At 45.1% G+C, this 26,222-nt stretch overlaps 7 protein-coding genes across 7 annotated transcripts; 5 read left to right on the top strand and 2 right to left on the bottom strand.

The window, feature by feature from the left end:
• Positions 1-1,074: 1,074 nt before the first annotated feature.
• N7483_011226 (carboxylesterase/lipase family protein) lies at positions 1,075-2,814 on the top strand (the record flags this gene model as incomplete). The annotated part of the gene is made up of 1 exon (XM_057094653.1): positions 1,075-2,814. One exon carries the CDS (start codon positions 1,075-1,077, stop codon positions 2,812-2,814), a length of 1,740 nt encoding a protein of 579 aa, XP_056940624.1.
• A 1,529-nt stretch (positions 2,815-4,343) lies between these two features.
• On the top strand, positions 4,344-5,624 carry N7483_011227 (terpene synthase family protein; the record flags this gene model as incomplete). Its single annotated transcript, XM_057094654.1, has 3 exons — positions 4,344-4,496; positions 4,554-4,890; positions 4,957-5,624. The coding sequence occupies 3 exons, from the start codon at positions 4,344-4,346 to the stop codon at positions 5,622-5,624; spliced, it is 1,158 nt and encodes a 385-aa protein (XP_056940625.1).
• A 1,052-nt stretch (positions 5,625-6,676) lies between these two features.
• N7483_011228 (uncharacterized protein) lies at positions 6,677-8,328 on the top strand (the record flags this gene model as incomplete). The annotated part of the gene is made up of 6 exons (XM_057094655.1): positions 6,677-7,145; positions 7,217-7,383; positions 7,444-7,567; positions 7,620-7,683; positions 7,748-7,770; positions 7,832-8,328. The coding sequence occupies 6 exons, from the start codon at positions 6,677-6,679 to the stop codon at positions 8,326-8,328; spliced, it is 1,344 nt and encodes a 447-aa protein (XP_056940626.1).
• Positions 8,329-9,435: 1,107 nt separating this feature from the next.
• N7483_011229 (uncharacterized protein) lies at positions 9,436-11,078 on the top strand (the record flags this gene model as incomplete). The annotated part of the gene is made up of 3 exons (XM_057094656.1): positions 9,436-10,365; positions 10,424-10,549; positions 10,608-11,078. The coding sequence occupies 3 exons, from the start codon at positions 9,436-9,438 to the stop codon at positions 11,076-11,078; spliced, it is 1,527 nt and encodes a 508-aa protein (XP_056940627.1).
• A 3,464-nt stretch (positions 11,079-14,542) lies between these two features.
• N7483_011230 (uncharacterized protein) lies at positions 14,543-17,968 on the bottom strand (the record flags this gene model as incomplete). Its single annotated transcript, XM_057094657.1, has 4 exons — positions 14,543-16,234; positions 16,303-16,698; positions 17,006-17,842; positions 17,903-17,968. The coding sequence occupies 4 exons, from the start codon at positions 17,966-17,968 to the stop codon at positions 14,543-14,545; spliced, it is 2,991 nt and encodes a 996-aa protein (XP_056940628.1).
• A 2,021-nt stretch (positions 17,969-19,989) lies between these two features.
• Positions 19,990-21,800, top strand: N7483_011231 (uncharacterized protein; the record flags this gene model as incomplete). Its single annotated transcript, XM_057094658.1, has 4 exons — positions 19,990-20,210; positions 20,232-20,367; positions 20,427-20,711; positions 20,934-21,800. The coding sequence occupies 4 exons, from the start codon at positions 19,990-19,992 to the stop codon at positions 21,798-21,800; spliced, it is 1,509 nt and encodes a 502-aa protein (XP_056940629.1).
• A 728-nt stretch (positions 21,801-22,528) lies between these two features.
• N7483_011232 (permease of the major facilitator superfamily) lies at positions 22,529-24,394 on the bottom strand (the record flags this gene model as incomplete). Its single annotated transcript, XM_057094659.1, has 5 exons — positions 22,529-22,753; positions 22,804-22,927; positions 22,980-23,226; positions 23,281-23,891; positions 23,949-24,394. 5 exons carry the CDS (start codon positions 24,392-24,394, stop codon positions 22,529-22,531), a joined length of 1,653 nt encoding a protein of 550 aa, XP_056940630.1.
• Between the last annotated feature and the right edge of the window lie 1,828 nt (positions 24,395-26,222).

Below are 26,222 nucleotides of genomic sequence, written 5' to 3' on the forward strand. Positions count from 1 at the left end.
TCCTAGAAAAGAGGGGATGCGACCTCGGGACGCCACAAACCACTTTCAAAGCTATGGATTCTTCACAATCTTTACCCCACCTCAAACCTCAAAGATTGTGTAGGTTTTTATTGCAAGTCAATTTTAACATTACATCTCTCTTCAGAGTGAATAGCAGATGAAAAGATGTTTCGCAAGGTACCTCTCAATTGGGAATACCATACGAATCCGATCCTGGGAGTTCGGTGATCGATTATCGTCCAAGTGAACCGGAGTAGCCGACCTGCATATGACCTGCATTTCATCGTTTTCAACCGAGTACCTTTGCTCTGACCGGCACGATCTAATGCAGGTTTCAATCCTACAGTCTCATAGATATTCAATTCTGACGATCTTTGGTCACGAATTGAAATTTTCTCATAGTCCTGGATTCAAGTTATTCGGTCAGTCATACTCTTTTTGGAAAGATATGCAACTTCCAAGGTTGAATCAGGATGATCCCGCAAGCTTAGCAACATCTTGGCGCTTTTCGTCATTCTTGGCATTCGAGTCGCTGCAATTTCCGAGTGCACGCTATTCGATGCGAAAGGGGCAGACCAATGATATCTCTCAATTAGATTGTGAAATTGTCCGTGTTGGACGCTGTTCCGGCCCGTCGGAGATACGATGCAAGGTCCTGCAAGGCTTGCAGAATCTATCTTCTAGCACGGATCTGCTCGGTGAACAAAGCCCGCATATCAATTCCTCTGAACTTCATCCATGTCACTTGGGATGTACGTTGAACTTCAATAGTGGTCTTTTAGCAATTTTGAATTTGAAACGCCCAGCTCGTGGCAAGGATCAGATTAATCACGCTCTCTGCTTGGGCCCTGCAAAATTGCACCCCAGTGGGGTTGGGGGAGGGGATCAGCACTTTATGTGGGGAACATCAAGCGGGGTGTAGGAAGTCCGCGTCACCAGAATTGGATGGAATATCATTGATTCATTGAAGCAATTATCGCCGACTCGGAGATATGGAATTGGCAAGTATAAAAGGTGGCAGGGAAGGGATATTGGGGACTCACAATTCTTCAGGACTGTTACAGCATCGCATCAATGGCAATGAGAACTTTACTTCTCGGCCTGGCCGTGGTCAGTGCAGTACAGGGCAATGTGATAGGCACCCGAACAAAGGTCGGAAGCCGATCAGGCTCTGCTGTAGCATCTGCAGAATCGCCGACAGTGTATATCGACACATACACAAGCACTGTTCAAGGCAACAGGTCAGAGTACATCAACTCCGTGTACAATTTCAAGGCCATTCCATTTGCTTCAGCTCCAACGGGTGAGTATCGCTGGCGCCACCCACAGCATGTCTCTGGTTGGACAGGAATCCGAGATGCCACCAAGTTTGCACCATCCTGCCCACAGTCCGGATCAACCGATTACAGTGAGGACTGCTTGTACCTGAACATCTGGACTCCAGACACTATCAAACTCAACAACGTGGTGAATAACACCGAAACCGGCATCGGTGTTGTCCCGGCCAATGTCTCTGAGGCATTGCCTGTTTATGTCTTCTTCTATGGCGGACGTTTTGCGAGTGGTTCTGCATCTCAGTCGACATTTGATGGTGCTGGTCTCGCTGCCAAGGGCGTGGTTGTTGTGACTGTCAACTACCGTCTTGGAGCACTGGGCTTCTTGTCGCATCCCGAGTTGAGTGCCACTTCAGGAACCAACTCCTCTGGCAACTATGGATTGGTGGATCAAGAGGCTGCCTTGCACTGGACAAATGAGAACATTGCTTCTTTTGGTGGTGATTACTCACGCATCACCATCGGTGGGCAATCAGCAGGTGCTGCCTCGGCGCTTGACCACCTCAACAATAACCTAGCATCTGGTCTTTTCGAGCAAGTCATCGCTGAGAGTGGTGCAACATATCCCTCCAACCCACTCATTGGTAGCCTTGCGGAGAGCTACCGTGAACTGAGTGTGGCTGAGGAGCAAGGTGTATCATACCTCTCTAGTATCGGCCTCAACAATATTACCGAAGCCCGTGCCGCTTCTGTCGAGCTCTTCTTGGACAGTGGCAACTTGAACGACGAAACTTTCAAAGACACTGTCTTTGCCAACAACTCGGCATACATCGAGCCTCCCCTCTTCAGACCCGTGCTGGACGGATATGTCCTTCCTGCAACTTACCAGGAGATGCTGACCCGCGGAAACCACACCATTGCGCCCGTTTTGACTGGTGGAAATCTGGACGAAAACGGCGCCACTCCTAGCCCCGGCTTCACTGTGGCCAGCTACAAGGCACAGAGCGCGTATGAGTTTGGCAGCGTGGGCTTGGAGGAGGATTACTTCAAGCTGTGGCCTGCCGGCAGCAGTAACGAAAGTGCCGACAACGCCATCAATACATTTTATCAGGACCAGACAAAGGTTTCCATCTGGCGTTGGGCAAGCGAGTACCTAGCCGGTTCTAAGCTTAACGTTTCTATCACTGGAAGCGACGATACATACCAGACTTACACCTACTACTGGACTCATGCTCCTCCCGGTCAAGATAAGGGCGCTTACCATGGCAGTGAGCTTAACTATGCGTTCAACAACTTATATGCCACAGACCTTCCATGGACCTCAGAGGATTACGAGATTGCCGACAAGCTTTCCAGCTACTGGGTGAACTTTATCAGTACTGGTAATCCCAATGGGAAGGGTTTGGCTCACTGGCCTGAGGCTACCGCTGAGATTCCGGTCATCATGGAGGTTGGTGACGCTTGGGAGACTATCGAGGTCGCCAGCGAGGCGAAGATCTCATTCATTGAGAAATGGTTCTCAAAGTGGACTGTCTATTAGTTTTCAATGTACATAAATTACATGAGCTTTTTAGTTAGAATCAATCGGTTTTGATTGCCAATCTACTAAAAGAAATCTTCCATGATGCAATCTTACTCGATATTCGAGTTTTCTCTCACACGTCCATGTTTCGATTTTTATTGTTTTTTATTTGATCGCGTATTAGATCAGAGTAATTCCAAAATCAGACGTATCACATGCCTAAAGCATCATGGATAGAGATGTGGGTTTCTGCCTTATCGTGAGTAGTATCCCTTGTCACCTCCCCACTGATTAGCCGAACATTGCGCACACAAAACATACAGATCCTGAACTTTGGCTAGGCCAGTTATTACTCGTGTAGACTCAGTTGGATAGCTCGGCATGCTTGATTTTGAATATGGATAGACGGTATATGAAAGTGCCTTGATGATGAATGAAGTGGAGAGATGGCCAAAGAAGGGGTCCGGAACCCGTTCAGGTCAGCTCAAAGGTCGGTGTACTTGATCAAATCCCGAACCCAGAACCCAGAAGCAAAAAGTTGAAAACAGTAAATTTACTAACTCCAGAGCTCGAGCGGCTAATCTCCGGTCGTTTTCTCACTCGAAAACCCGTAAAGCGCTCAAACTTTTGTCTCGAAAGCGAGCAAATGAGGTGACACAAAAAGCCAGCAAAACTGAAGCCGTGAAATTAGGTATGCCTCCTACATATGTACTCTCTACAGTTAAAATTCCCAGAGTAGTGAAAGCTGATACTTATTTCAAAGCTTGGAGCCTTGGAAGGCTACCACAGATATCATAATGTAGCTCTCATGTATGGTGTTAGTCACCGTCCTTCAATATTGAATAATAGGTATCATAATCCAATTTATTGTTTTGATCTGAAGTTCTGCCTATACTTCTTTCAGATGACCTGTTTACAAGTAGATTGACTTTACATCTCTGCTCTATCAAATTTTACGGACAAACAGCACTTAAGAGATTAAAGCCGGCGTCGATCCCTGAAGTGTTAGTTTGATGGCACGCCTGAGTCTCCGCATTGCTCGATTTGGCTGAATAAATCGAGGTGCCTGGTCCTGTGCTTCACTTGTTTCTCTCAAACTCATGAACATGTGTGTAGTAGGGGGCCTGATTTTCGTCCCTTCTCCAAAAAATAGCACTATGCATACTCCGTAGAGAGATCTGACCTCGGCTCCTATAGTTATCACTCACGGAACCACTCGGAAGGAAAACTTGGCATACTAGGATTTGAAATCAATTCTAGGATGACTTTTGGACGCCTGATTCATGTTTTCGTGGCTCGAGCTATGTAGAGATAAACCACGTGGGCATTAATTACCACATGCAGACTGTTGAAGTAACACTGCATATGAAATAACTTGGCACGATAGATATAAAAGGTGCATTGAGAAATGGCCCATCTGCAGGTCCAATTTTATGTGATCATTTGTTAAGAAGTTCGAAGGCTTCAGTCATATTATTTTAAACCCACCTGAATCGGATAGAAATTAGAAGATGTCCCTACACATACTCGAGCAAGAAGAAACAGAAATGGTCTACGACCGGTTTGAGCCCATCGACTTGCCAATTAACAAGTCGAATCAGGTGGCTCCTCGCAATTTAGAGCACGCTGATCATACTCCGAGATTTGTCAAAACGACTGCCCGAAAGATTGATTGGAGGACATTGGGGTGTTCATTTGAGGTCAGTCGGTTCTTTGGAAACAAATGATCACTGTCTGAAGCTTTAATTGCTAAATAGCAGCAGCTTCCCATCCTTATGATTCCTGAAGTTCTTCTGAGAAAGACAGGTTCACCTTTCACCAACTATTTTGCGAAACACCTTAGCTGGAAAAAACAAGCGCTGCCATGGATATCGGACGAAAAGATCGAACGCCTAGCCCGCGACGACCTTAAGGCCATGCAACTAGGCTTCCCGGCGCTGGATGATGAAGCTTGTGCTCTAGGACTGGCCGCTTGTTTAACAATTGTGTGTTATGTGGATAGTATCATCGAGGAATTGGAGCCAGAATTGGCGGAGCAGTGCATCCAGAGCTGCTTGGCCATCCTGGACGGTGCTGATTTAGATGAGCAAATTGGTGAGCTCTGTTTCGATAAATTTAGCAGGGCAGGTATAAATTACTCTTCTAACAAACCTTTCTAAGTGAATAATCCTGGCAGTCCCCTTGAACAGGCCGCGACCATATGCTTCGCCTTCTATAGACATATCATCGATATTTTTCGTCCCATGACGGCAAAGACTGTTCTTTTCGATATGAAGGATATGATCGCAGGTCAAGTCCCGGAATTACACTTCAAACAAGGAGAGCTGAACATCAACTCCTATGAGGACTATCTCAGCATTCGGAACAGGACCTTCGGTCTATTGCCTCTGCTCACCATTGCAGAGCACTATCACCTAGCTAAAGACGGCTTGGCAGTTGCATCACCGGATATCGCTTTGCTGAAAAACCAGATCAGTATCATGTGCGTTGGTCAAAATGATGTTGGTGGGTTGGAGAAAGACATTGAACTTTCAAACACATCCAACTCCATCCTGGTATTGGCGATGTTGGCCGGTCGCAAAATCAAGAGGAACGATGACGTGCTGGAGTTTGAGGATATACTTCGCTTATTTGAAGGAAAGAATCATATTTTCGTCAATGACGTGATTGAGACTTGGAGCAGAATTCGTATTTCCTCGAAAGTGGAGACAGAACATCGGTTAAGCGATATGCTCATCACGCTGTCTATCACACACCTGGAGTGGGTTCTTACGAGTTCAAGATATGATATTGAGTCTGTATTGGAAGGAGATTGTGTTGGGAGTTAGATTACTAGTTCGTCTTCCTGGAATTTCAAGTTCCATGGCAACCCTTTGAATCATTCTCAAATTTCCTTTCTCATGATCGTGTTTCTTTCCTGTGAGGACAATGCCTTTTGATGCGACCGGGATAAATCAGCTCAAAATATAATATTCCTGCAATTCAAAAGCATTACTGCTAGGGAACATGGAAGAAGATAGTAGGAGCATTGGGAGAGAAGAAGGGAAAGAGAAGGCGCCAGCGAGGTGAGAGATACTCCTCAGGGCTTCGGGGTCAGATGACTATCCGATCTCACAATTGTTGGAATTTTTCATGAGTCCAATCCACTTGGATTTCCTGAGCACATGCTTACGGAAATGTCGTTCATTTTGGGAGCTCGAGACGAGCCTGAGCGTGGGTCCGTTCAAGTTGATATTAACAGGGGTTCGTATGAAACAGGGGCCACTAGTAGCCCACCAGCCAGGGGTTGTAGACCCACAACGTTCACGGCACATATATGATGAACCAGGTACCCTGTAACCATCATCAAAACTTAAATAGACACCATGACTTATTTCAATCATAATGAAAGAATCTCCAATGACATCTTGATCTTTTCTCACTCTTGTTGTCTTTTTGAATCGCGTTCCTTGATCTTATTGGTGCACTTAGAATATGCCTGTATCCCACGATGTATTTGGTTATGATCAGCATAAGCGCCGACCCTCCGTGCCGCTTGAGGCATAATAGCGATGATTTCGGCGCCACTTGAAACGACGTAGGTGAATTTCCCATGAATAGGTTTCGGAGCTTGGGTCTACCAAGACACTACCGTCCGGCAAAACACTGCCGTGAAGTTTTGATTCTAGGGAAATTAGCGTCCTTGCATGAGTAGCGCTGACATATTAAGGATCGGATTATTCCCCAGTAGGTAACGGTTGTTACCTTTTTGGACGTCTGCCGAAACTCCACAGCTAGGAACAGAGCATAAAATGCGAGTTCTTCGCCCGTTTCAGCGAGCTTGAGCTCAAGCCTTCAAGTTCAAGCTGCAATTTGGTCTGTGACGTGAATTTCTAGCACCATGCAACTGAAAGACCTTCTTCTCGGCCTAGGCTTTGTTTCCAGTGCCTGGGCACAGCTCGCAGATACCTCTGACTACCCCATCGGTCCACTGACTACTTCGGATGAAAAATGGGCGGTCAAAGTCTGTGATATTACCGACTATGGTGCTGTGGCAGATGGAGAGACTGATGCTTCAACCGCTATTGTGGATGCATTCAATGCTTGCTCCTCCGGTGGTGTGGTAAATATCCCATTGGGCACCTTTGCCTTGGAAAACTGGGTCACATTGAGTGGTGGTACTGCCTGGGCTATCAACTTGGAAGGAATCATTGTTCGCACTGGAACTGCTGGCGGCAATATGATTTATATCGAGCACAGTACTGATTTCGAAATTTATTCATCCCGTGGTGAAGGTGCTGTTCAGGGGTATGGCTATGTATTCCACGAGGAAGGGGAGTACGGGCCTCGTATCCTTCGTCTCTATGATGGTGAGAAATACAATATCTTCCTTCAATGCTGATTGATAAATTTGAGTTTGATTTAACTTTTTCACCGGCAGTGACCAGCTTTTCCATCCATGACATTGCACTTGTCGACTCTCCCGCCTTCCACCTAACGCTTGACACTTGCAACCAGGGTGAGGTTTATAACATGATCATCAGAGGAGGAAACGAGGGAGGGCTCGATGGAATAGATCTCTGGGGCTTTCAGCTGCACGTATTCGATGTAAAAATTTGGCCTATTCTAACGTTATCCTAAAGGCTTGTACTAATTTTGGTTGCATAGGTCGAGGTAACAAACAAGGACGAGTGTGTCACTGTGAAGAGTCCGGCGAACCATATCCTTGTTGAGAACATCTATTGTAATTGGTCTGGCGGTTGTGCAATGGGCTCTCTGGGTGTCGATACTGGTAAGTATAAAAAATCCAACCACTTGAATGAAGCAACCCTAACGATGGCCAGATATCACCAAGGTTGTGTACAGCAACATATACACGGTTAACTCAAACCAAATGTTCATGTTCAAGTATGTCTCGTCCCTCTTTTGTTATTTTCTTCGCTTGGTATACAGCAAAACTTACTGTTTTTAGGAGCAACGGTGGTAACGGTTCGGGTAAGAGGACTCATGTATCAAGTCGATGAAACACCCTTCGCTAACAAATGAATTTCAACAGTGACTGACGTAACTCTTCAAAACTTCATTGGACATGAGAACGCCTACTCGCTCTACATTGATGCGTACTGGACAGAAGAAACATTAGCCGCTGGTGACGGTGTGTTGTATAACTCCATCACCTTCAGCAATTGGACCGGCACATGCGCCAATGGCGCTACGCGAGCCCCACTATACGTGTTGTGCCCTTCGACACAGCCCTGCACGAATATCATCATCGAAGACTTCGCCATGTGGACTGAAAGTGGAAGCACAGAGTACTATAAGTGCGCAGATGCCTGGGGCTCGGGCTACTGCTTACATGCGGGATCCGAGCACACTGAGTACGGAACAGTCACCTCGACTTTGACGACTGCTCCATCGGGATACTCCGCTCCTACAATGCCCGGCCAACTTACTGCGGGCCTGGGACTGACTGCATCCATTCCAATTCCAACTGTTCCCAACACTTTCTTCCCGGGAGCTACTCCGGCCACGGCACGAGTCTATGGAAGTTAGTCCGTGGGGGAATTGGCTTTCATTGTTTAATTATCTCCTTCGCTTAAGACTCCTGTGTCCCGCTCATCTGTGATAAACACATCAGATGAAAATCAATTTTTGATATCGGTCTATCTCAGTTTAAACCCAATAATGATCTGAGATCAAGTCCACATGAAACTCCATATGAGCCTAAGAGCGAATTTTCCACTTGCAGAGATTTTCCACACTCTTCGAACGTCATGCGATTTTATCTCAGTGACTCCGTGAGGTCTAGTTGGCATTGGCAATATTCTCCACTCGTGGGGGTACACATAGTCATGCGGTCTCGGCTTGACTCGGAGCAAATTCCTCGGGATTGGAGTCCCGTGTGGAATGAAGGGAGAAGATGGATGAGATACGGGTTCATGTCGAATTATTTTAACATTTCATTCTATTCGGAATTGTTTATATGCTCCATCATTCTCATATCTAGGATAACAAAAGCAGAATACTGATACAGAGCACATTTGAATAAGGTCAGTTCCGACCGCCAACTGGTTGGATCTACCATGGGTGGAGAAACTCAGAACGGCAAGCCGCCGACGACATCGGCAACGCCCATTGTAATTGTGACATTTTAATTAATATCACTAGTGACTTCTCCGCATTATTCTAGCAGAACCAAGCTTTCTAAACAAATGAAAAACATCATATCTTTTCATGCAATCTTGGGGTCCCCAGGAACATCCCAGTTTTTCAAAACTTTCTCCCCTCAGTCTACTCCGTATACAACCCCGAGTCCCCCATGGAACCGGCCCGATCAACCAATAATAAGCTGAGATGAGAACCCCATCCGTGTTTTCTCCGCTTCTCGGACCCTATCAACCGACCTTCAACCGACCAGACTTCCCGTGGTGCAAGCAAAAAATCCCGACGCCAAGGGCAAATCCCCACCGAAATCCCCGCAAATGACGATAATTTTCGCGTGGGGGTCACTGGGGTTTGTACGCAATAAGATTAGCGTGGGGTTGGGGAAGGGCAAGGTTTGGAGTTGAATTTTTCTTAACAAGGGAGGAAAATCTACCCCGGGGGAAATATTTTTTTTTATTTTCTGAGCAGTTAGCTGGGAGAGACGAAAGACACATCATGGCGGACGATATTTCACGAAACAATGCCCATGTTGAGGCTGAGATCGAGAAGGAGAGGATCGAAAATCTTGAACATGTGGCTGAGCAACAGAATGTTCTCCCACACATTGACCCTGCTCGTCGAGTAGTCGTCGAGAAGAGCTTGAAGCGCAAGCTGGATGCACGATGCAGTCTGTTCGTCCTCATCTATATCATGAACTATCTGGATCGCAACAATATCTCGGCAGCTCGCTTGAAAGGTCTGCAGACAGATCTCAACCTCACTGATACCCAGTACTCAACATGCTTGAGTATTCTGTATGTCGGTTATATTCTGATGCAGGTGCCCTCGAACATGTTCATCAATCGCATCCAACGACCTTCGATCTACATTGCTGTCGCGATGACCCTCTGGGGTCTTGTTTCGACTCTCTCTGGAAACGCAAGGAACTTCGGAGACATGGTTGGTATTCGATTCGTCTTGGGTTTTGTTGAGGCAGCTTTCCTTCCTGGCGCTCTCCTCATCCTGTCGAAGTGGTATACCCGCAGGGAGCTGACCACCCGCAATGCCGTCCTTTTCTGCGGCAATCTTATTTCAAACGCCTTTTCCTCTCTCGTTGCTGCCGGTGTCCTGTCCAACATGCAGGGTGTCATGGGCCACGCTGCTTGGCGATGGCTCTTCTGGATTGAAGGCTCTGTCACTATGACCATCGCTATCTCCTCTGCCTTCATTCTGCCCGATCTCCCCACCAACTCACGTGGCTTCACAGAGGAGGAGCTTCTTGTTGCTCAGCTTCGTATTCTAGAGGATGTCGGCGAGGCTGATACCGACTCTGAGAACCAGAGCCCCTTTTCGGGTCTCATTATGGCTTTGAAAGATTTCAAGATTTATCTCATGATGCTTGCTTTTACTGCTTACGTGGTTGGACTGTCATTCAATGCTTTCTTCGTATGTATTCTCCAAAATCGAATCGCTTGGTACTATTTGACTAATATATCCCGCACAGCCCACCCTTACTGGTACACTTGGTTTTGCCTATGTTCCCACCCTACTCATGAGCGCTCCTCCTTGGGTGTTTTCTTGCATCGTCTCCGTCCTCAACGCCTGGCATGCCGACCGAACACAAGAAAAGGTAAGATTCGCATTCTCTGACAGACTACTAGTAAAACATATCTAACTCGCTTACTCAGATCTGGCACATTTACGGCCCAATTCTCATGGGTCTCGTCGGCTTCATTATCAGCATGTCCACTCTGAACGTAGCAGCCCGCTACATCGCCCTTTTCCTTCAGGCAGGATCCTACGCAGGATTCATCGTTTTCTACTCCTGGATCAGCTCATCATTCCCTCGTCCCCCTGCCAAGCGAGCAGTCGCCCTCGCCCTGATCAACGCTTTCAGTCAACTCGGTAACGTCGCGGGATCATACGTGTGGGATCTTTCCGAGAACGGATACCGTAAGAGTTACGGAATCGTGACAGCCATGTATGGAATTACTATTATTGGATTCTGGGGCTTCCGCATGATTCTTGTCAACCTCAATAAGAAGTTGGATGAAAGCGAGACCGCTATGGAGCATGATGGCCAAGCTGGTGGGTCTGACTTTATTGAAAGTACTGATGAATCCCTGCGTGTGCGCAAGGGTTTTAGATACTTGGTTTAGATTAGCCAGTTTATTGGATCGGCTTTGTTTCTTTCTTGCTGTCAATGGGGATACCTCGATTTTTGTTCTGCTGGCTTTTAGCTGGAGTCTACAATTTGTATAACCATTAAGATACGATTTTTGATATAAAGTCACATGATGCGCTATGGACTTTGAATTCTGCTCTTTATTTATCTCACAATGGAATACCCAAAAGCGAGGGTGTCTCCAAACAAAGCGAATAGTGGGGATTCTGAGGCTGTAGCATACTCGTATCTTCAAGCTCGATTAAGTCCATGCACAACCCTTCAACACGCATGCACCTTATGCCCGTGAAATTTCCAACGAAAGATGGACTTTCGAATAAAGGAACTTCATGTTGCCCGGGTTTGTGAATTTTTCTCTGATTTGCCTTTCTTCTCGAGATCGATGAAATCTCTGGTGTGGACGCGTTTTCTCAATAGCGAAAGCCGAGATTCCTTTGTTTTTCACTCTCTAACCCATTCAGCTCGTCATAACCACGGGCCCGGTTGTATTCTTTTCTTTGCATTGCCTTTTCATTCTGATTAAAAGTGCCAAAGACCCTGTTCCAGGTCGTGGAGTCAATATTCTTTCTGTAGCACCCTTTCAACATGCGCTCATCATCTAATTCAAAGGGATTTTCGCCGGCCTCGATAAAGTAGCAACAAAACACCGCCAAGAAACGGGGTCAGGGGTAGAGTAGCCGCAATAGGTAAAGTAAGTTTCGAAGAAGGGTTCGAGATAGAATCTTTGTTTGTAATTGGTGAAAATAATTTCGATCCAGAGTGTACGTGGTTGGTTTCATAGCCCCTTTAATGTGAGATTTATAAGCCCCTCCCTATCTCATTTGGTTGAGAAAAACTTTGATAAGCTGGACAATATAAGTAATCCAAGCCTTCGCTCTCTCAGAATATTTTAAATGTCCAAATAGGAAGCGGGGAGGGTATACAATGAGGAGGTTTATAGTGAGGATTTGTATCCATTACTTAAAACCTTCTCGAGAAGGATGAGTGCTCGTTTGTATATTGACTACTTTCAACGTTCAATTTCTCACGTATATAAAAGGTGCCGGCATACTGTCTGATAGCCTAAATGATTGTTTCTTACTAGGAAGTATTGAGCTGGTCTTATAGATATTCAATTAATCACTAAGCCATGGGTGCTGTATGAATTAGTTCATAAGATACTTTTAATCAACTTCGTTTATATCACAGGGTCGTGGCATAGCGTTAGTGCTCCGGGGGATCCCAAAAGAGGGTGATATTCGAGAAATGTCTGAGCAGCGGTTTTCAATTTATCTTGACTTGGAGCCAAGATAGGTAGTACTTGCATAGCGGATACATCTTGAGTCCGCTCAAGTGATTTACGCGAGTGAGTAAGATTGTTAACACTCGCGAGAGTGTCAGGATATTCTGGTCCTAGAGCTTTCTCACAGCCTTTGAGATCTCTTCGGTGCATAGCTTCAGCCTCCTCGTATTTACCCTGTTGAGCAAGCATAGAACCAAGATTACTAACACTCATAAGAGTATTAGGATATTCTGGTCCTAGAGCGTCCTCGTGTACCCTTATATTTCTAGCAAATAGAGGATTGGCCTCGTCGTACCTCCCGTCACTCTACAGCGAGCTTCTAACCCTCAAAGTAAATCCGATATATTTAAAGTAAAAGCGATGGGACTCTTCACTATTCGTCAAATATAATATATAGGGTAGAGATTCTCTCTATAACCCTTAATTACTATAGTCATCACTAGGGTACAGCTTATCCAATCTTTTTATAGCTAAAGATACCTAACAATTAATAATCTTTTCTTCCCTTATCCAATTCTATATTACCAGATGTACAAGTCTATAAAGACTGAATTTATTCTCATAGGTGTGTTTGCTAATAAAAGAATATATCTTTAAAAAACCTAATATATCTACCCTTTTCTTTACTAAAGATATAGAGAGCAGAATTAACTAAGATATATCTTATGGGTTAATACAACCCATAAACAATAGATAGTCTATTACTAGACTATCTAGTTACTTAATTTACTTAAAAGAGACCCACTAAGTGGTAATTACTAGATTCTGAATTTCAGCGTATCATCCGTCATCCTTAAACTTGTGAGAGAAAGTGCCAGATTAGGGTGGCACCTGGTGGTTAGGTGAATCAGGGAGATATCGGTGACAGGTCAGGTAGTATTTAGTATTTTCCAATACAATAACTAATACTTGAAGAACTTGGAACCCCGGCTCACTGGGGCCCAACTAAATACTGGATGCCCTGCAGTTCGTCGCCTGAGGCGTTCCCATAATCTCGGGATTACCTGGCAAGTACCGTGACAGTGAAACTTGGAGCTGCGCTTCGTTTCGTCTAGGACATCGCCCTTTGGGTGAAGCAATGCGGGGAAAGTGCCTCCTGTAGTTTTATGAGTGATTCAAACTAGACGTGATATAGACTATATATGTCAGTCACAGTATAGCTTAATCTGGACATGTTTTCTTTCAAGACATAGTCAATATCGTCATACTGTCAATTTTGTTAGATTTATATATATAGGGCCGCTCGAAATCAGCTTTACCTAAGTTTTCTCTTCAAAAAGGGTTGAACCTTATATTGCATCACACTACACCTACTGCAGTCAGTCTACCGCTGATCCGGTATTTGAAGGTATTCCAGAACAATCGAAATTAATACACAAAAATAACGATTGTATTCTGTTTTATGCGCTTTCAGTTGGCTAGAACAAGCCCTAGAAAAAGGAAATACATAGCAATTTAGGCATTCCTTAGCTCAGCAGCCTTGATCTTCTGCGATCTGGTCAAGAACCTGTTCTGTGTTATATCGCGAATCATTTTCTGCTTGCATAGAGGGGCCAAAGGCGCCATTATCAAAAGGCGCCACGGTTTATCATGGGCGCCATTGATACAACGGAGTAAAAGGCTTTTTACGAAGTCACCTGATTACTCCTCCGCCTAAGCGGGCGAAGGGATATTTGACTTTAAGGTCGGGGGATGCTAGGATGTTGGGAAATGCACCTTGCTTCGAGTCCCTGCGGTCATTGGAAGGTGTTTATTCCTTGGCGATTTTTAAACTGCACACTGACCAGTGCTCATGGCTCATAACTCGAAGCCAGTCAACGAACTTGTTATCTTCAAAGAAACCTTATGCTACATCATGAATTGGGCATCACTCAAAACTCGTCTGGCTATCTATTAATGACATATACTGCACTAAGCAGATACTTCCAACAAGGATACTTTGTTGAGCACACAGATTATTCGTACAGCACAGCAAGCAAGATGACCAGCAAGATAGGGTGAATGAGCATTGATTCGGCCTAAAAGTTTCCACGAATTGAATAGGAGTACGTAACGTCCAATGGGTATAAAAAAGCGCAATAAGGTAAGAGTGAACGGCTTCTGTAACCCGAAAGAGGATATAAACTTGCAGTACTGTACTGTAATGTACACCCCGATTAAGGGCAAGTAGGTGAGGGACATTGATTCGAAAATGCGAGGAATATGACACTACCCGATGAGCAGGCAATGGCGATCCTTGTTGCGTATACAGCGAAAAGAGAGCGAACGGCTGGGCGATAATCTGAAGGCAACCACAGGAGTTTCAGTCCATTACAGGTTATCCAGGAAAGGTCATCATTCAATCCGTATTCATACTGGTTAGGGATAATGTCGGCTGGCACGGGTGTTGCAGACCCCACTAAACCTATGTCAAATGTACCGGCATTTGTGTGCAGATAATTGGAATTCGCTTTGTCGAATTCAAGGGAGCTTATAAAGCCAGTAGGAAAGGTTGACACGCTTTGGCCGGTGACCGAATCCCAGATCCTAATTGTGTTATCATCGGACGCGGATGCTAGTCGGCGTCCATCTGAAGACCAGGCAATTGAATGAATCCAATCAGTATGTCCCTCGAGAGGAGACACGCTGTGACCAATGGCCAGTTCCCAGATCCTGATTGTGCTATCACTGGACGCCGATGCGAGTCGGCTTCCATTTGGAGACCAGGTAATCGAACTGAGCCAACGACTATGCCCCTTAAGGATCGATACACTGTGGCCTGTAGCTGGGTCCCAGATCCTGACTGTATTATCATCCGACGCTGATGCGAGACGACTTCCATCTGGAGACCAGGCAATCGAACTGACAGAATGCCAGTGTCCCTCGAGAGCGGATACAGTGCGACTGGTGGCTGGATCCCAGACTCTAATTGTGTTATCATCTGACGCTGACGCGAGTCGACTTCCATCTGGAGACCAAGCAATCGAATTGACCGAACGACTATGCCCTTCGAGAGTCGATATATTGTGACTGGTGGTCGGATCCCAGACTTTAACTGTGTTATCGACTGACGCTGATACGAGTCGACTTCCATCTGGAGACCAGGCAATCAAATTGAGTGAATAAATATGCCCCTCGAGGGTCGATATACTATGGCCGGTGGTCGGATCCCAGATTCTAATTGTTTTATCATCTGACGCTGACGCGAGTCGACATCCATTTGGAGACCAGGCAATCGACCTGACCAAATGACTGTGCCCCTCGAGAGTAGATATGCTATAGCCGGTGGTCGGATTCCAGACTCTAACTGTGTTATCATCTGATGCTGATGCGAGTCGGCTTCCATCTGGAGACCAGGCAATCAACCTGACCGAATCACTATGCCCCTTGAGAGTAGACATACAGTGACCAGTAGCTGGGTCCCAGATCTTGACTGTATTATCAGTAGACGCTGATGCGAGTCGACTTTCATCTAGAGGCCAGACAATCGAATTGACCGAATCACTGTGCCCTTCGAGAGTAAACATACAGTGACCACTAGCTGGGTCCCAGATCTTGGCTGTATTATCAGCAGACGCTGATGCGAGTCGGGTTCCATCTGATGACCAGGCAATCGAATTGACCAATTGACTATGTCCCTCAAGCGTTTGAAGACAAAGACTCCAATTTTCATCTACTGCAGGATCATTCAAAATCCAATCTGGTCTCTCCTTCTGAAAAGCTTCTCTTATGAAACTCTTTGTTGGGCTAAAGAGAAGACTTGAGGAATATACCTGTAGAGGACTGCTTTCAATTCCTGCTTTGTGGTATCGAATAAATCTAGAGGCGTCTCGAGCTTGATGTAACAGGGTTTTTGACTCGCTAGCCTCCTGTGAAAGTGGGATTAGTATTCAAATGTTAGAAGAGATGCTCAGCTGTATTTCTCCAAAGTACTTACCATAATCAAACTTTCAAGCCTCTGCATCGCCCGGATCCCATCTGAAACACTCCCCAAAATACTAAGAGCCTCAAGCCAGTGAAGATATTTCTCTTGTAGAAATATCTCCAACAGACGTTTATCATCAAGGGTCACCCGATAGGTTCCATTGCGCTGGCTCTTCTGGAGATGGTCCATCCAATAACAACAAGCGTACTCTGCTGCTGCCAGTGGGTTTGGACTGGGCTCGGTAATATGTTTAGCGGGAAATCCAGTTGATTTGATGTCGAAAATATCACGTCGAAGTGTCCTGAACATCACTTCGAGAGATTGGGTGAAAATTGAATGGTGTCCAGATTCTATGCCTTTTGGGAATAGTTCATTGTTTGCTTCCTGGAGTAGAAACTCCTTTGCGGACTGGTGGACAAAGGAAATAGTATTTTCTCGCAAAGATAGAAAAGATCCACAGATTGCAATAACTTTCCCTAAGAAGAATATGGTCATGCTCCTCGTCATCCGGTAGTTCAATTAGTGGAGCCAATTCATTTATCGTGATTGGCCGTAAGACTGTTAACATGATTGCCAGTATCTTTTTGCAGACCTGGGCATCTTCCGACTCATAGACCTGTTCAATCATTCGACTGTATAGAGCACCTAATCCGGGAGGGAATGAATGTAGCCTCCTAAGCACATTTGTTCGTATCTTGCCAAGATTCTGGCATACCAAGGCCACCCATAGAAAAGTGCCTTCGGAGTTCGATATCAAATGGCGTTCAACAGTATCACGAATTTTATCACTATACCTTTTGGCTTTCGTTAATTCGCGGACTTTATGTTGAATAAATTGATTGACGGCTTCAGACACAGATGCCTCGTTCAGCTCTAATGAGAGCTGAGCTATCTGGTCTGCGTTTTCAAGTCGCTCCGCAATGTCAGGCCAGTTGCGGCTTGACACGATCCATTTGATCTGTGGGTGGGCTGACGACTCTTGAATCACCAAGTCTAGCAGGGAAGAGAGCCCGTATATGCACTCGTCTAGAGCATCAATCACCAAATAAGTCATTCGCAACGTCCGGTCGCTCAAAATATCCCTGAATATGTTCGAGACTGCAATCCACGCATTGACATCCTCGAACACGACCTTCCCAGCATAGTCGTACCGAGCTTGTACATGGGGGAGAATAGATGGCTGCTTTGCGACAAGCAAGTATATCAAACCCCGCAGGACGGACGTGGCGCTGTTGATTCGCATGTCGGTAGCCTGACAGAAAAAGTACGAGATATTCGAATTTTCCCCATACAATCGGGTCAACTCTTCGATGACACCACATAGCAGCATCGTCTTGCCTTTGCCAGGTTCACCTTTGATCCAGAGGAGACGATTTCCCTGGCTGCCATGCCACTGTTTGAATATTTCATTGTCTAGAATCCAGCGATATGACTCTTTGAGTAATCCACCCTTGGTATCCTTGATCCGTTCTTTATCATCGAGAGGATTGGTCGTACGCAGATCCCGAAGGCATGCTTGGTTTAGCGTTTCCGATTGAGCTGATGCGGTTCGCTTTTTAGTCACGGTCTATCAGAGCCACATGCTTCGTTTACTTATCGTGATATTGCCAACGTTGCCGTGTATTACTCCTGCTTGAAATCCGACGTTTGTACCATCGTGTGAAATTGTGGTTGCCATAATTCTGACTCGATGGTTCTGCGTGGAAGGACGCCACGGTTGATCTCCCACCTTCCAGAATACCCCGCTATTAGGTGATCTGCTAGACGGTGGAGCCAACCGTGGTGATTTCATAATCCTCATTACCCCAAGAAGCAGGGTTTCATTTGACTTACCCTTAAGAGGCGTCGATGCGTATATGTAGCTCTATGCTATGCATATTCTCTTAGCCTCGCGGAGAAAATCGCTCCGATTAGAATGATGAACATTGAGCTTTAATGTAGACCGTAGAGTGATGATCGTATCCGTGTTTCTAAGTACAATCCCACCGACTGTGTAATTTATTGATACAAAACATTTCGAATTCATACAGCACGCCAATGTAAAGAAGGAATAGCGTACTTCAAAATAGAGTTCAAGAAAGAACAGAAGAGAACGGACAGGTGAAGCTGTTTTCGAGCGGCCCTGTATTACAAGCACGGCGATGCACCCATGAATTATAAAATCATTTATTAATCGACTTTTGGCGATGTTCTAAAACACAGCTGGCAGATTCTACTGCTTGTCGGTCACGTGGTATCGCGGCTGAGCACAACTTTACGGCTAGCATTCTGACCTACTTCAGCCTGGACTACGTTGCCCATCAGTGATGAATTCAATGATTTTGATGATCACAGCCGAGGGAACCACGTGAGAATCAACAATGAACAAGTATACCTCCCGGTCGGTAGGTTTCACAAGACATTTCCACACCCGGTTAAGCTGACTAATGACTTCTCCTTAGCTTAGAGCGCCCGGAAACTCCACCTGTCCCTCTATCAACCGTTCCGTTCCGTCGCGACCCCGATTTAGTGAACCGTGGGACCAAGCAAGTGCTAGGCCCAGAGTATCCTGATACTCTGACGAGTATAAACAAGCTAGCCCACACAATTAGCTTATTAGGTTAACATAAAGCTATTTTCACATTAATAGCCAAATATATCCAACTCCTCTACTAAAGGTTAGGCCCTAACCACCTATATTGTCAAGGAAGAGAAAGGAAACACTATATTGAGAATCATGCAGATCTATTGCCGTATTGTCTACGGGATTTGGCACCAAGTCCGGCCACACATAGAGGGGGATTCCTGTAGGGCCCGACTTACACAGTTACACTCCTCAAGTGTTAGTCGCTGTATCTAAGTGAACCACCCCCCTCGTACTCTCCCCTTAATATATCTCGCCTAGCCCACAGATGTCACCCTAATCTGACAAGTTCATTACAATTTCATTATATAAAGAGTAAACTTATCCTATAGAAAAATCGCCATTTTATTAAGATATAAGTTAGGCCTCTTAATTAAGTAATTATAAAGGGCTTTAAGTATAATTAGAGTAATACTTCACAGTCAACCACCTTTATTAGCAGGTGCTTTAACACTACCAAAAATCTGTAGATTAGAGGATATCTTTTAAGTAGTACTCCTGTTACAGCTAGTAGCCTTTGCTATCTATAAGATAGATAGGTCTCTGCTATATATTATACTAGAGATAAGCTAATGCTTTAATGAAGCCAAATTTAGCGCCATGTAGATATGGCGATGGGTGATGGAGATCACTGGTGTGAAGTGTAGCACAAAAAATCATTATATCTTCGAGGTGGGGTGGGCAAGGTGTTAAGAGTATTGAAATACAAGCGCATACAGCACATTATAATACACGATACATACTGTAAGGAATAATACAGCCCCCATGGTAGGGGTAGGCTGGAAAAATTCCTAATGTGTATTAGTGTTGCTTGGTAACTAGGGTTCGAGAAACAATTGAAGAGTGTGGGCGGGTGCACCGGTTACAGGACGTACTGTGCCTCATATAAGGAAGACAAAAATGCTTTGAATGATTCTCATGAACGTCCTTCCAAGCGCCCCAAATCGAAGACGCACAAGTCAAAGGATAAGTCGAAGGACAAGTCAAAGTCAAAAAAAGAAATCGAAGAGCAAATCGAAGAAAAAAAATCGAAGTCGAAGTCAAAAGACAAGCTAAAGGATAAACTGAAGACTGCCATGGAGAAGCTTGAAGAATTGAAAGCTAAGATTAAGCAGAGGGGCGTAGATAGTATTTTGGACTCAGATGACTCGGAGGATCCGGTTCTTGAGCCCTTTTACCCGCCAAAGGATTTACCAAAGACCCCAAGGGTAAAATGGGAGTATTATGGTAAACCAATCTTGGATATCAGAAAAGTACCAGAGGGGTGGACTGATGAAGAGCCTGATCTTGACACTGAGTGAGTTTTACAATCCTCGAGATACGAAAATATGGCTGACCATTACTATAGTGACCTTGATGCTCATATTGAACGACGTCACGAGAGGCTTCGTGAGAATGACATGCCTCTGATCTTTGAGGACAGGTTGAGTTATTTGCTGAAGGTCCAAACAAGAGTATGTTTGATGGCCCTTATCAATGATGAATATCCTCCCCATTAACACATTCTAGCGAGTTGATGAAAAAATGGCCGAGACTGAGTTATCCTGCTGCACTCCGACTGGAAGACTTAATTTTTATTCAAAATCATATCAACGAAATCGGTGACCCAAACAAACTTGCCTCCACTGTGAAGGCTATTATCTTCGCCTATAAGTCCGGAATTCTTGAATGGAACCAAGGCCAGGTAGCATATTGGTCGCATGGAATGCAACTCTGTGCTCCCCGACTTTTTTCCTGGGAGGAATTCGGCCAGGTCAATCATAAACACAATGAGTGGGAAGGCTTTTGGGTGGAAGGAGTAAGTTACTGAAGACATCCAGTTTAAGACAACATCCAAGCTAATTAAGCGTCCAGCTTTATGGTCCTGAACCTCTCAGACAATGTTACCTGCATAGAACCTACTGGCCAGCAAAATATAATTCGGCAGAAACGGAGCTTAGGTCTCGTCAGCAGGTATTTTTGGACTCTTAATTGTTCGACCTCTTTGGGGTACATTTACTAAATAATCTTCATCTCTCAGGCTGCATTGGCCATCCAATACCCTAGGTTTATTACAAGGGAGGATGCTCCTTACATGACAGATGTAACTGGATTTTCCACAGTTCCTGTCGACCCACAACCAATGGATGTACCCCGGGGTGGCGAAGAACCACCGACAGCTGAGAATAAAAGAGTCACACTATACCCACGCACTGACCGTGCAGGGCGTGATGAAGCGCAAACAGAAGGGCCCGAACCATACCCGGCACTCACTTTCTGGCTTGACGATGACACCGGAAGTGATACTATGGTGCTTCAGCCGCGTGATCTTGATTTGATACGAGCTAATATTGAGAGAGGGGGACTACCGCGTCCGCCACCGGCCCCTCTTTTGGGTACGGCCCGGTTTAACACAGCCGATGGAGAATCAGTTGTTAACGATATAAGAACACTTGAAGTCAATATGTTTGATAAAAAGGGAAATTCAATGTCACCCGTGTGGGACTGGATAGAATGTGCCGTATCAACGGCGGATCTGGATCATGTTCGACCCTTGAGGCTGTCAGGGCCGTGGGTTAGGCACAGATTTTATACCGGAACGAGCCCAGATGGCACAGGCCGGCTTTATGTTCATGATAGACTGCGAGGTTTTGCAAGAATTAACAGAGTGCATATTGGAGAATCGGGCCTACTCCCACGACATCAGTATCCCCCGCTTGAGCTCGGAGATGACAGCCAGCAAATGATACGACACGTAGCAGATGAACAGAATCGAGCTTCGTCACCGCAACCCATGGAAGACAAGCGTGAATTCCAGCTGCCGCTCAGATTGAAGCAGGCTGAAGAGGAAAGAAAAGATAGAGAGGCCAAAGACGCTGAGGATTCTAGAATTGCAAAACATATTTGAGATATGGAGAGAAGAATTGATGTGGCAAGGATGTCGCTTTTTGAGGCCAGACAGACCCGGCCAACACAGGGGCACGTTGATGATGCAATTCTATCGTTTGCCGGCGCAAAAGAGGAACTTGAATCGGCAAAACTGGCGCTTGAAAAAAGACCGGCTGAAAGAGAATACCAAAGATTGAAAGTACTAGAGAATAATCTAGGTATCATCGCACCTGATGGTTGGGAGGGCCCTGAGTCTTCTTCGGAGGAAGAAGATGACATTCAAATGTCGGGTGGTCCCGAATAAGGCATACATTATCATGGTAGCTGCTGGTCTTTTTAAATTATATCTTGGCTTTTGTTTTGAGTTTCTTGGATGATTATTTCGCTTGAACTTTCAAGTTTCGCTTATGCACATGTGTCTTCTTTTGTATGAACGTCCACGGGTATCTCCTTCAAATGTTTCTAATAGACTTCAAGGGTAGTATGCACATGTGCAAATTGTTGTATAAACTCCAATTTGATGCTACTAGTAGTATGAATATAAGTTTTGTTTGCAAAATTTTATAAATTCAAATGTGTAAGTACGCTGCCAAAAGATTTTTGTCCAACCATCCACCCGAGTCATTAAAGTCATTCGCCTCATTCACCAAAACTTTGAAGCCTTCGAACAAATAGAACTTTAGAAGCAAAATCTATCTACTGTAATTTTTAAACATGTACAAACTCGAAGGTATTTATGCAATGAATTTATATCGCGACGGGGCCGCCGATTCGGTCTTTGGGTCCAGCTCCTTTCCGGCCCACGGCAAAGATGCCAATCACCAGGCCAAGCCCAGCAAATCCAGCTGAGCACCAGAGACCGGTGGAATATTGCTGAGGGAGACCATGTCCCTTCTTAATATCGACCGCTTGGGTGGTTGCGGCGGAGATGGCGAGAGCCACCCCCGATCCAATTTGGAAAGCAGTGTTGAGCTGTCTTCAGTTAGTTGGAGTTCAAAGGCTGGGATTGGATATTGGCTTACCATTCCACCGCATAGGCTTTTTACTTCAACGGGGACGCTTGTCAGGATGGTTGTGCTAGTTGTCACAAAGATGAATGATACAGCAGAAATGCTGATAAGGGATGTAGCGAGAGTGTTGACCCAGCTAAAAAGAATTAGTGGACATTCATGGTAAGACTCTTGGTGAGTAGACGTACAAGTTCTCAGTTTCCGTAGATGTGATCGCACTAGGGATTGGAGCCAAGACTGATAAGAGCAATCCAGTAAGTAGACAGTACTTCGCATTCATATACTCGAGAAGCTTGCCAGTTCCTAATGATACGATAAATCCGATCACGCCCATTGGTAGGAAGCGAATGGCTGTGTCGCCAGCAGACAAATGGTCCACTTTCTGGGCCATCAAGACGATATAGTAAATAATGTTCTGGTAACTTCCATAGCAAGCTGAATTCATTAGTTAGTTGAAATTCATGGTGCTTGATAGTGAAAAAAACTTACTAAAACCGGCGATCCATAACCCAGCAAAGTTTCGAATCTTCCAAAGAGAAAGTGGCATCAGCGGGTTGCTAATATACTTCTCGAACACGATGAAGCCAACAAGAAATGCAACAGCCAATATTAACAGCACAATGACGAACGGAGCATCCCAGCCATATACACCGCCACTAGAAAGGACGAACTGCAGAAGTATCAGGCCGGCAGTTGACAGGACTGCACCAAAGTAATCCATCTTTGCCCGGTCTTTGGTAGCCTCACGATCTTGAGGTAGAACAATCAAGCCCAGGACACCCAGTCCGCCTGTGATTATTGTAATCAAATAGAAAATGTATCTCCATCCGAGAGACGAGGTAAGGAAACCACCGAAGATAAGACCAGCGCAGAATCCGACTGTTCCAGACGCAGCATATATCGATAGTCCTCGAGTTCGGTCGACACCAGTAAAGTAGGAACTGATGATTCCAATGGCGGATGGGACAGTGAGGGATGCTCCGATTCCTTGGATGCCTCGGAAGACCGTGAGTTGGAAGAAGGATTGACCAAAGCCGATGGCGAGCGTCCAGATAGTCAACCAGAAAAGGCCAGTGCAGAGAACTAATTTCCTTCCATATCTGATATTATCAGCAAAAGCTCAATTTGGTTATTTAAAAATGTTTGGGAGCACTTACCGATCGGACAAACATCCAGCCAGTAACAAGAATCCTCCAAATGCCAATGTATATGCGGAGATCATCCATTGTAGGTTTGTGTTGGACACTTTAAACTCTTCTTGGATAGATGCCAAAGCCATATTTGAGCTAGTCATAAAGACATTATCCAGGAATTGGGAGCCTGATGTCACGAAAAGGATCAAAGCTCCTCTCCAGGACCCAAGCCGACCATATTCCGGGGATAGCATCTCCAGCTCAATTTGATCTTTGATTTCTTGGGACGATCCGATCGTTGAGGGGGACTCGCATTCTGGACTCTTAGCAACATAATGAGTATCTTGGATCACAGGGATAGACACGGTAGACTTGAGGTACTCTGGACAATTGTCCCTTGAGTCGACCTGCTGGCCACGAGCTCGACGAAACCAATTAATGAGTGACATTGTTTCTTTAGTTTGTTTCATCTGATTCGAATGACAGAAAAGGATGAATGTTGCTGTCATTTATAAGATCCATGAGAATGACAACTCGAATTCAGATAAATCAAAAAGGGTCTGAACTATGGACCCTGCTCCACTGTTAAAAAGTGGGTAATGACCCTCCAGGGAGCATCCGTAGGTGGGCCATCATCGCACGCAATCAATACCTATGATCGAAGCTTGCACTGCCCGGATTCTCAAGTAATGTATTGGTGACAGATGGCAAGGGTATGTGGAGTGACTGTCCATGTTTCTGATAACAAGGCAAGATGATCGACAGAATGATTGTTTTAAGCGCATTATAGCACGTCCCACTAAAGCTTATACCAAAATACGATAGACATCAATTATAGATCGATTTACAAAAAGCATTGATAGAATAGTCAATATTTTTTTTCTCGTTTCTATTAAAAACTCATCTTTGTGCGCTTCAGAGCAATAAAATTGTATAGTTTAATCTTATTTTTAATGACTCTAACGGTCTGATGTGGTCACTGCGGCTAACCTGCCTCGATTAGCATATGTGGGAAGAAGGGGTTCCTGAGCCAATGATCTACCTTCACATGAGGATAAGATCGGTGAACTGCTAGATTATTCTTATTTGTAATCCTTCAAGATCATCTGTGAAAGGGGTTCGCAGATCATAGATCGCTTGATTTGTTTCACCGGGATCTACAGGGCATAGGGGGTACATAGGCTCCGTACTCCGTACAGATCAGCTCAATGCATCTACTCACAACAGTGGGTCAGTATAATGTCTTTCAACTTGTTTTTGTGAAGGTTTAGAAATCACAAGGCTGGAATAGAAATCCACATGTGCACATTCAATCCTATCCATTCATATGAGATGCGTAAGCCAAGCTATGTGAGAAGGGAAAGTTAGGCGCGTGAAGAAACATGTTAGTAGCACATGGAATGGGGTATGCCCGGAGCTTGCGTAAGAAACTATGTTCCTAATATGATCACCCTAGCGCATGTTCAAGGATAATTTAAGCATTGAGCGGCGTCCTGTCGATCGTTTCACCCTGGAATCTAGTTCGTCATACGGAGTACAGATTAAACTGAGGCTGGAAGTCTTGGATTACGCGGCCATTTTGTTCTCGGGGAAGGGGAACCCCTTTCTCGGCTTGCCGTGTTTTAGAAACAACACCTCCCCGCCTATACAGTACAAAGTTAATGTGGAAGTTCCAGAGTTCCAGAGTTCCAAGGTTATCAATAGGCATGACGTACTCATATGCAAGAGTTATCTTTTGAGATACCAATCTTGATTCGCAATAAGTGAACGTGACACAGATTGCGTGTATGAGAAAGAGGAATGGCAGCTGAAGCTCCAAGTCAGATGGATCTACTCCAATGCTGTACATGTCCATGCACCAACATTGAATCAACATTGAATTAACTCAAGCTCTTCGGGCTAGACTTCCCGTGGCACAGACCCTCGGGATGTTCGGTCGGCTTCCAACTCTATCAAGCCTGCATTAACATGACAACCTTGGGAGCTATTCACATGACTCAAAAGGGGTTGGTGTGAACAATATCCGCATTGACAGTCACAAAGCTGCATTATCATGACTAGAATTGCATCGATTTATGCCAAGCCTCTATTTTTATGACCTTCGGCCCGTTTTTGTGGTTTAACACGAATATGCTTAAAACGGTGTGCGACTCTGCATAAAATTGGTGCTCCAGCAGTGTTTACATGGTCCGAGTGGGACTGAACGCTGGTACAGAGTACATAAATTTCATGTTCTCTATTTTCTATGTATCATAATTCTTGCGATGCAAATTTTCCAATAAATGCGCGTGAGACTTG

Source organism: Penicillium malachiteum (genome assembly GCF_028827825.1).
Source record: "Penicillium malachiteum strain IBT 17515 chromosome Unknown utg000005l:1.0-9002435.0:326005.0-9005861.0, whole genome shotgun sequence".
NCBI classification, from domain to species: domain Eukaryota; kingdom Fungi; phylum Ascomycota; class Eurotiomycetes; order Eurotiales; family Aspergillaceae; genus Penicillium; species Penicillium malachiteum.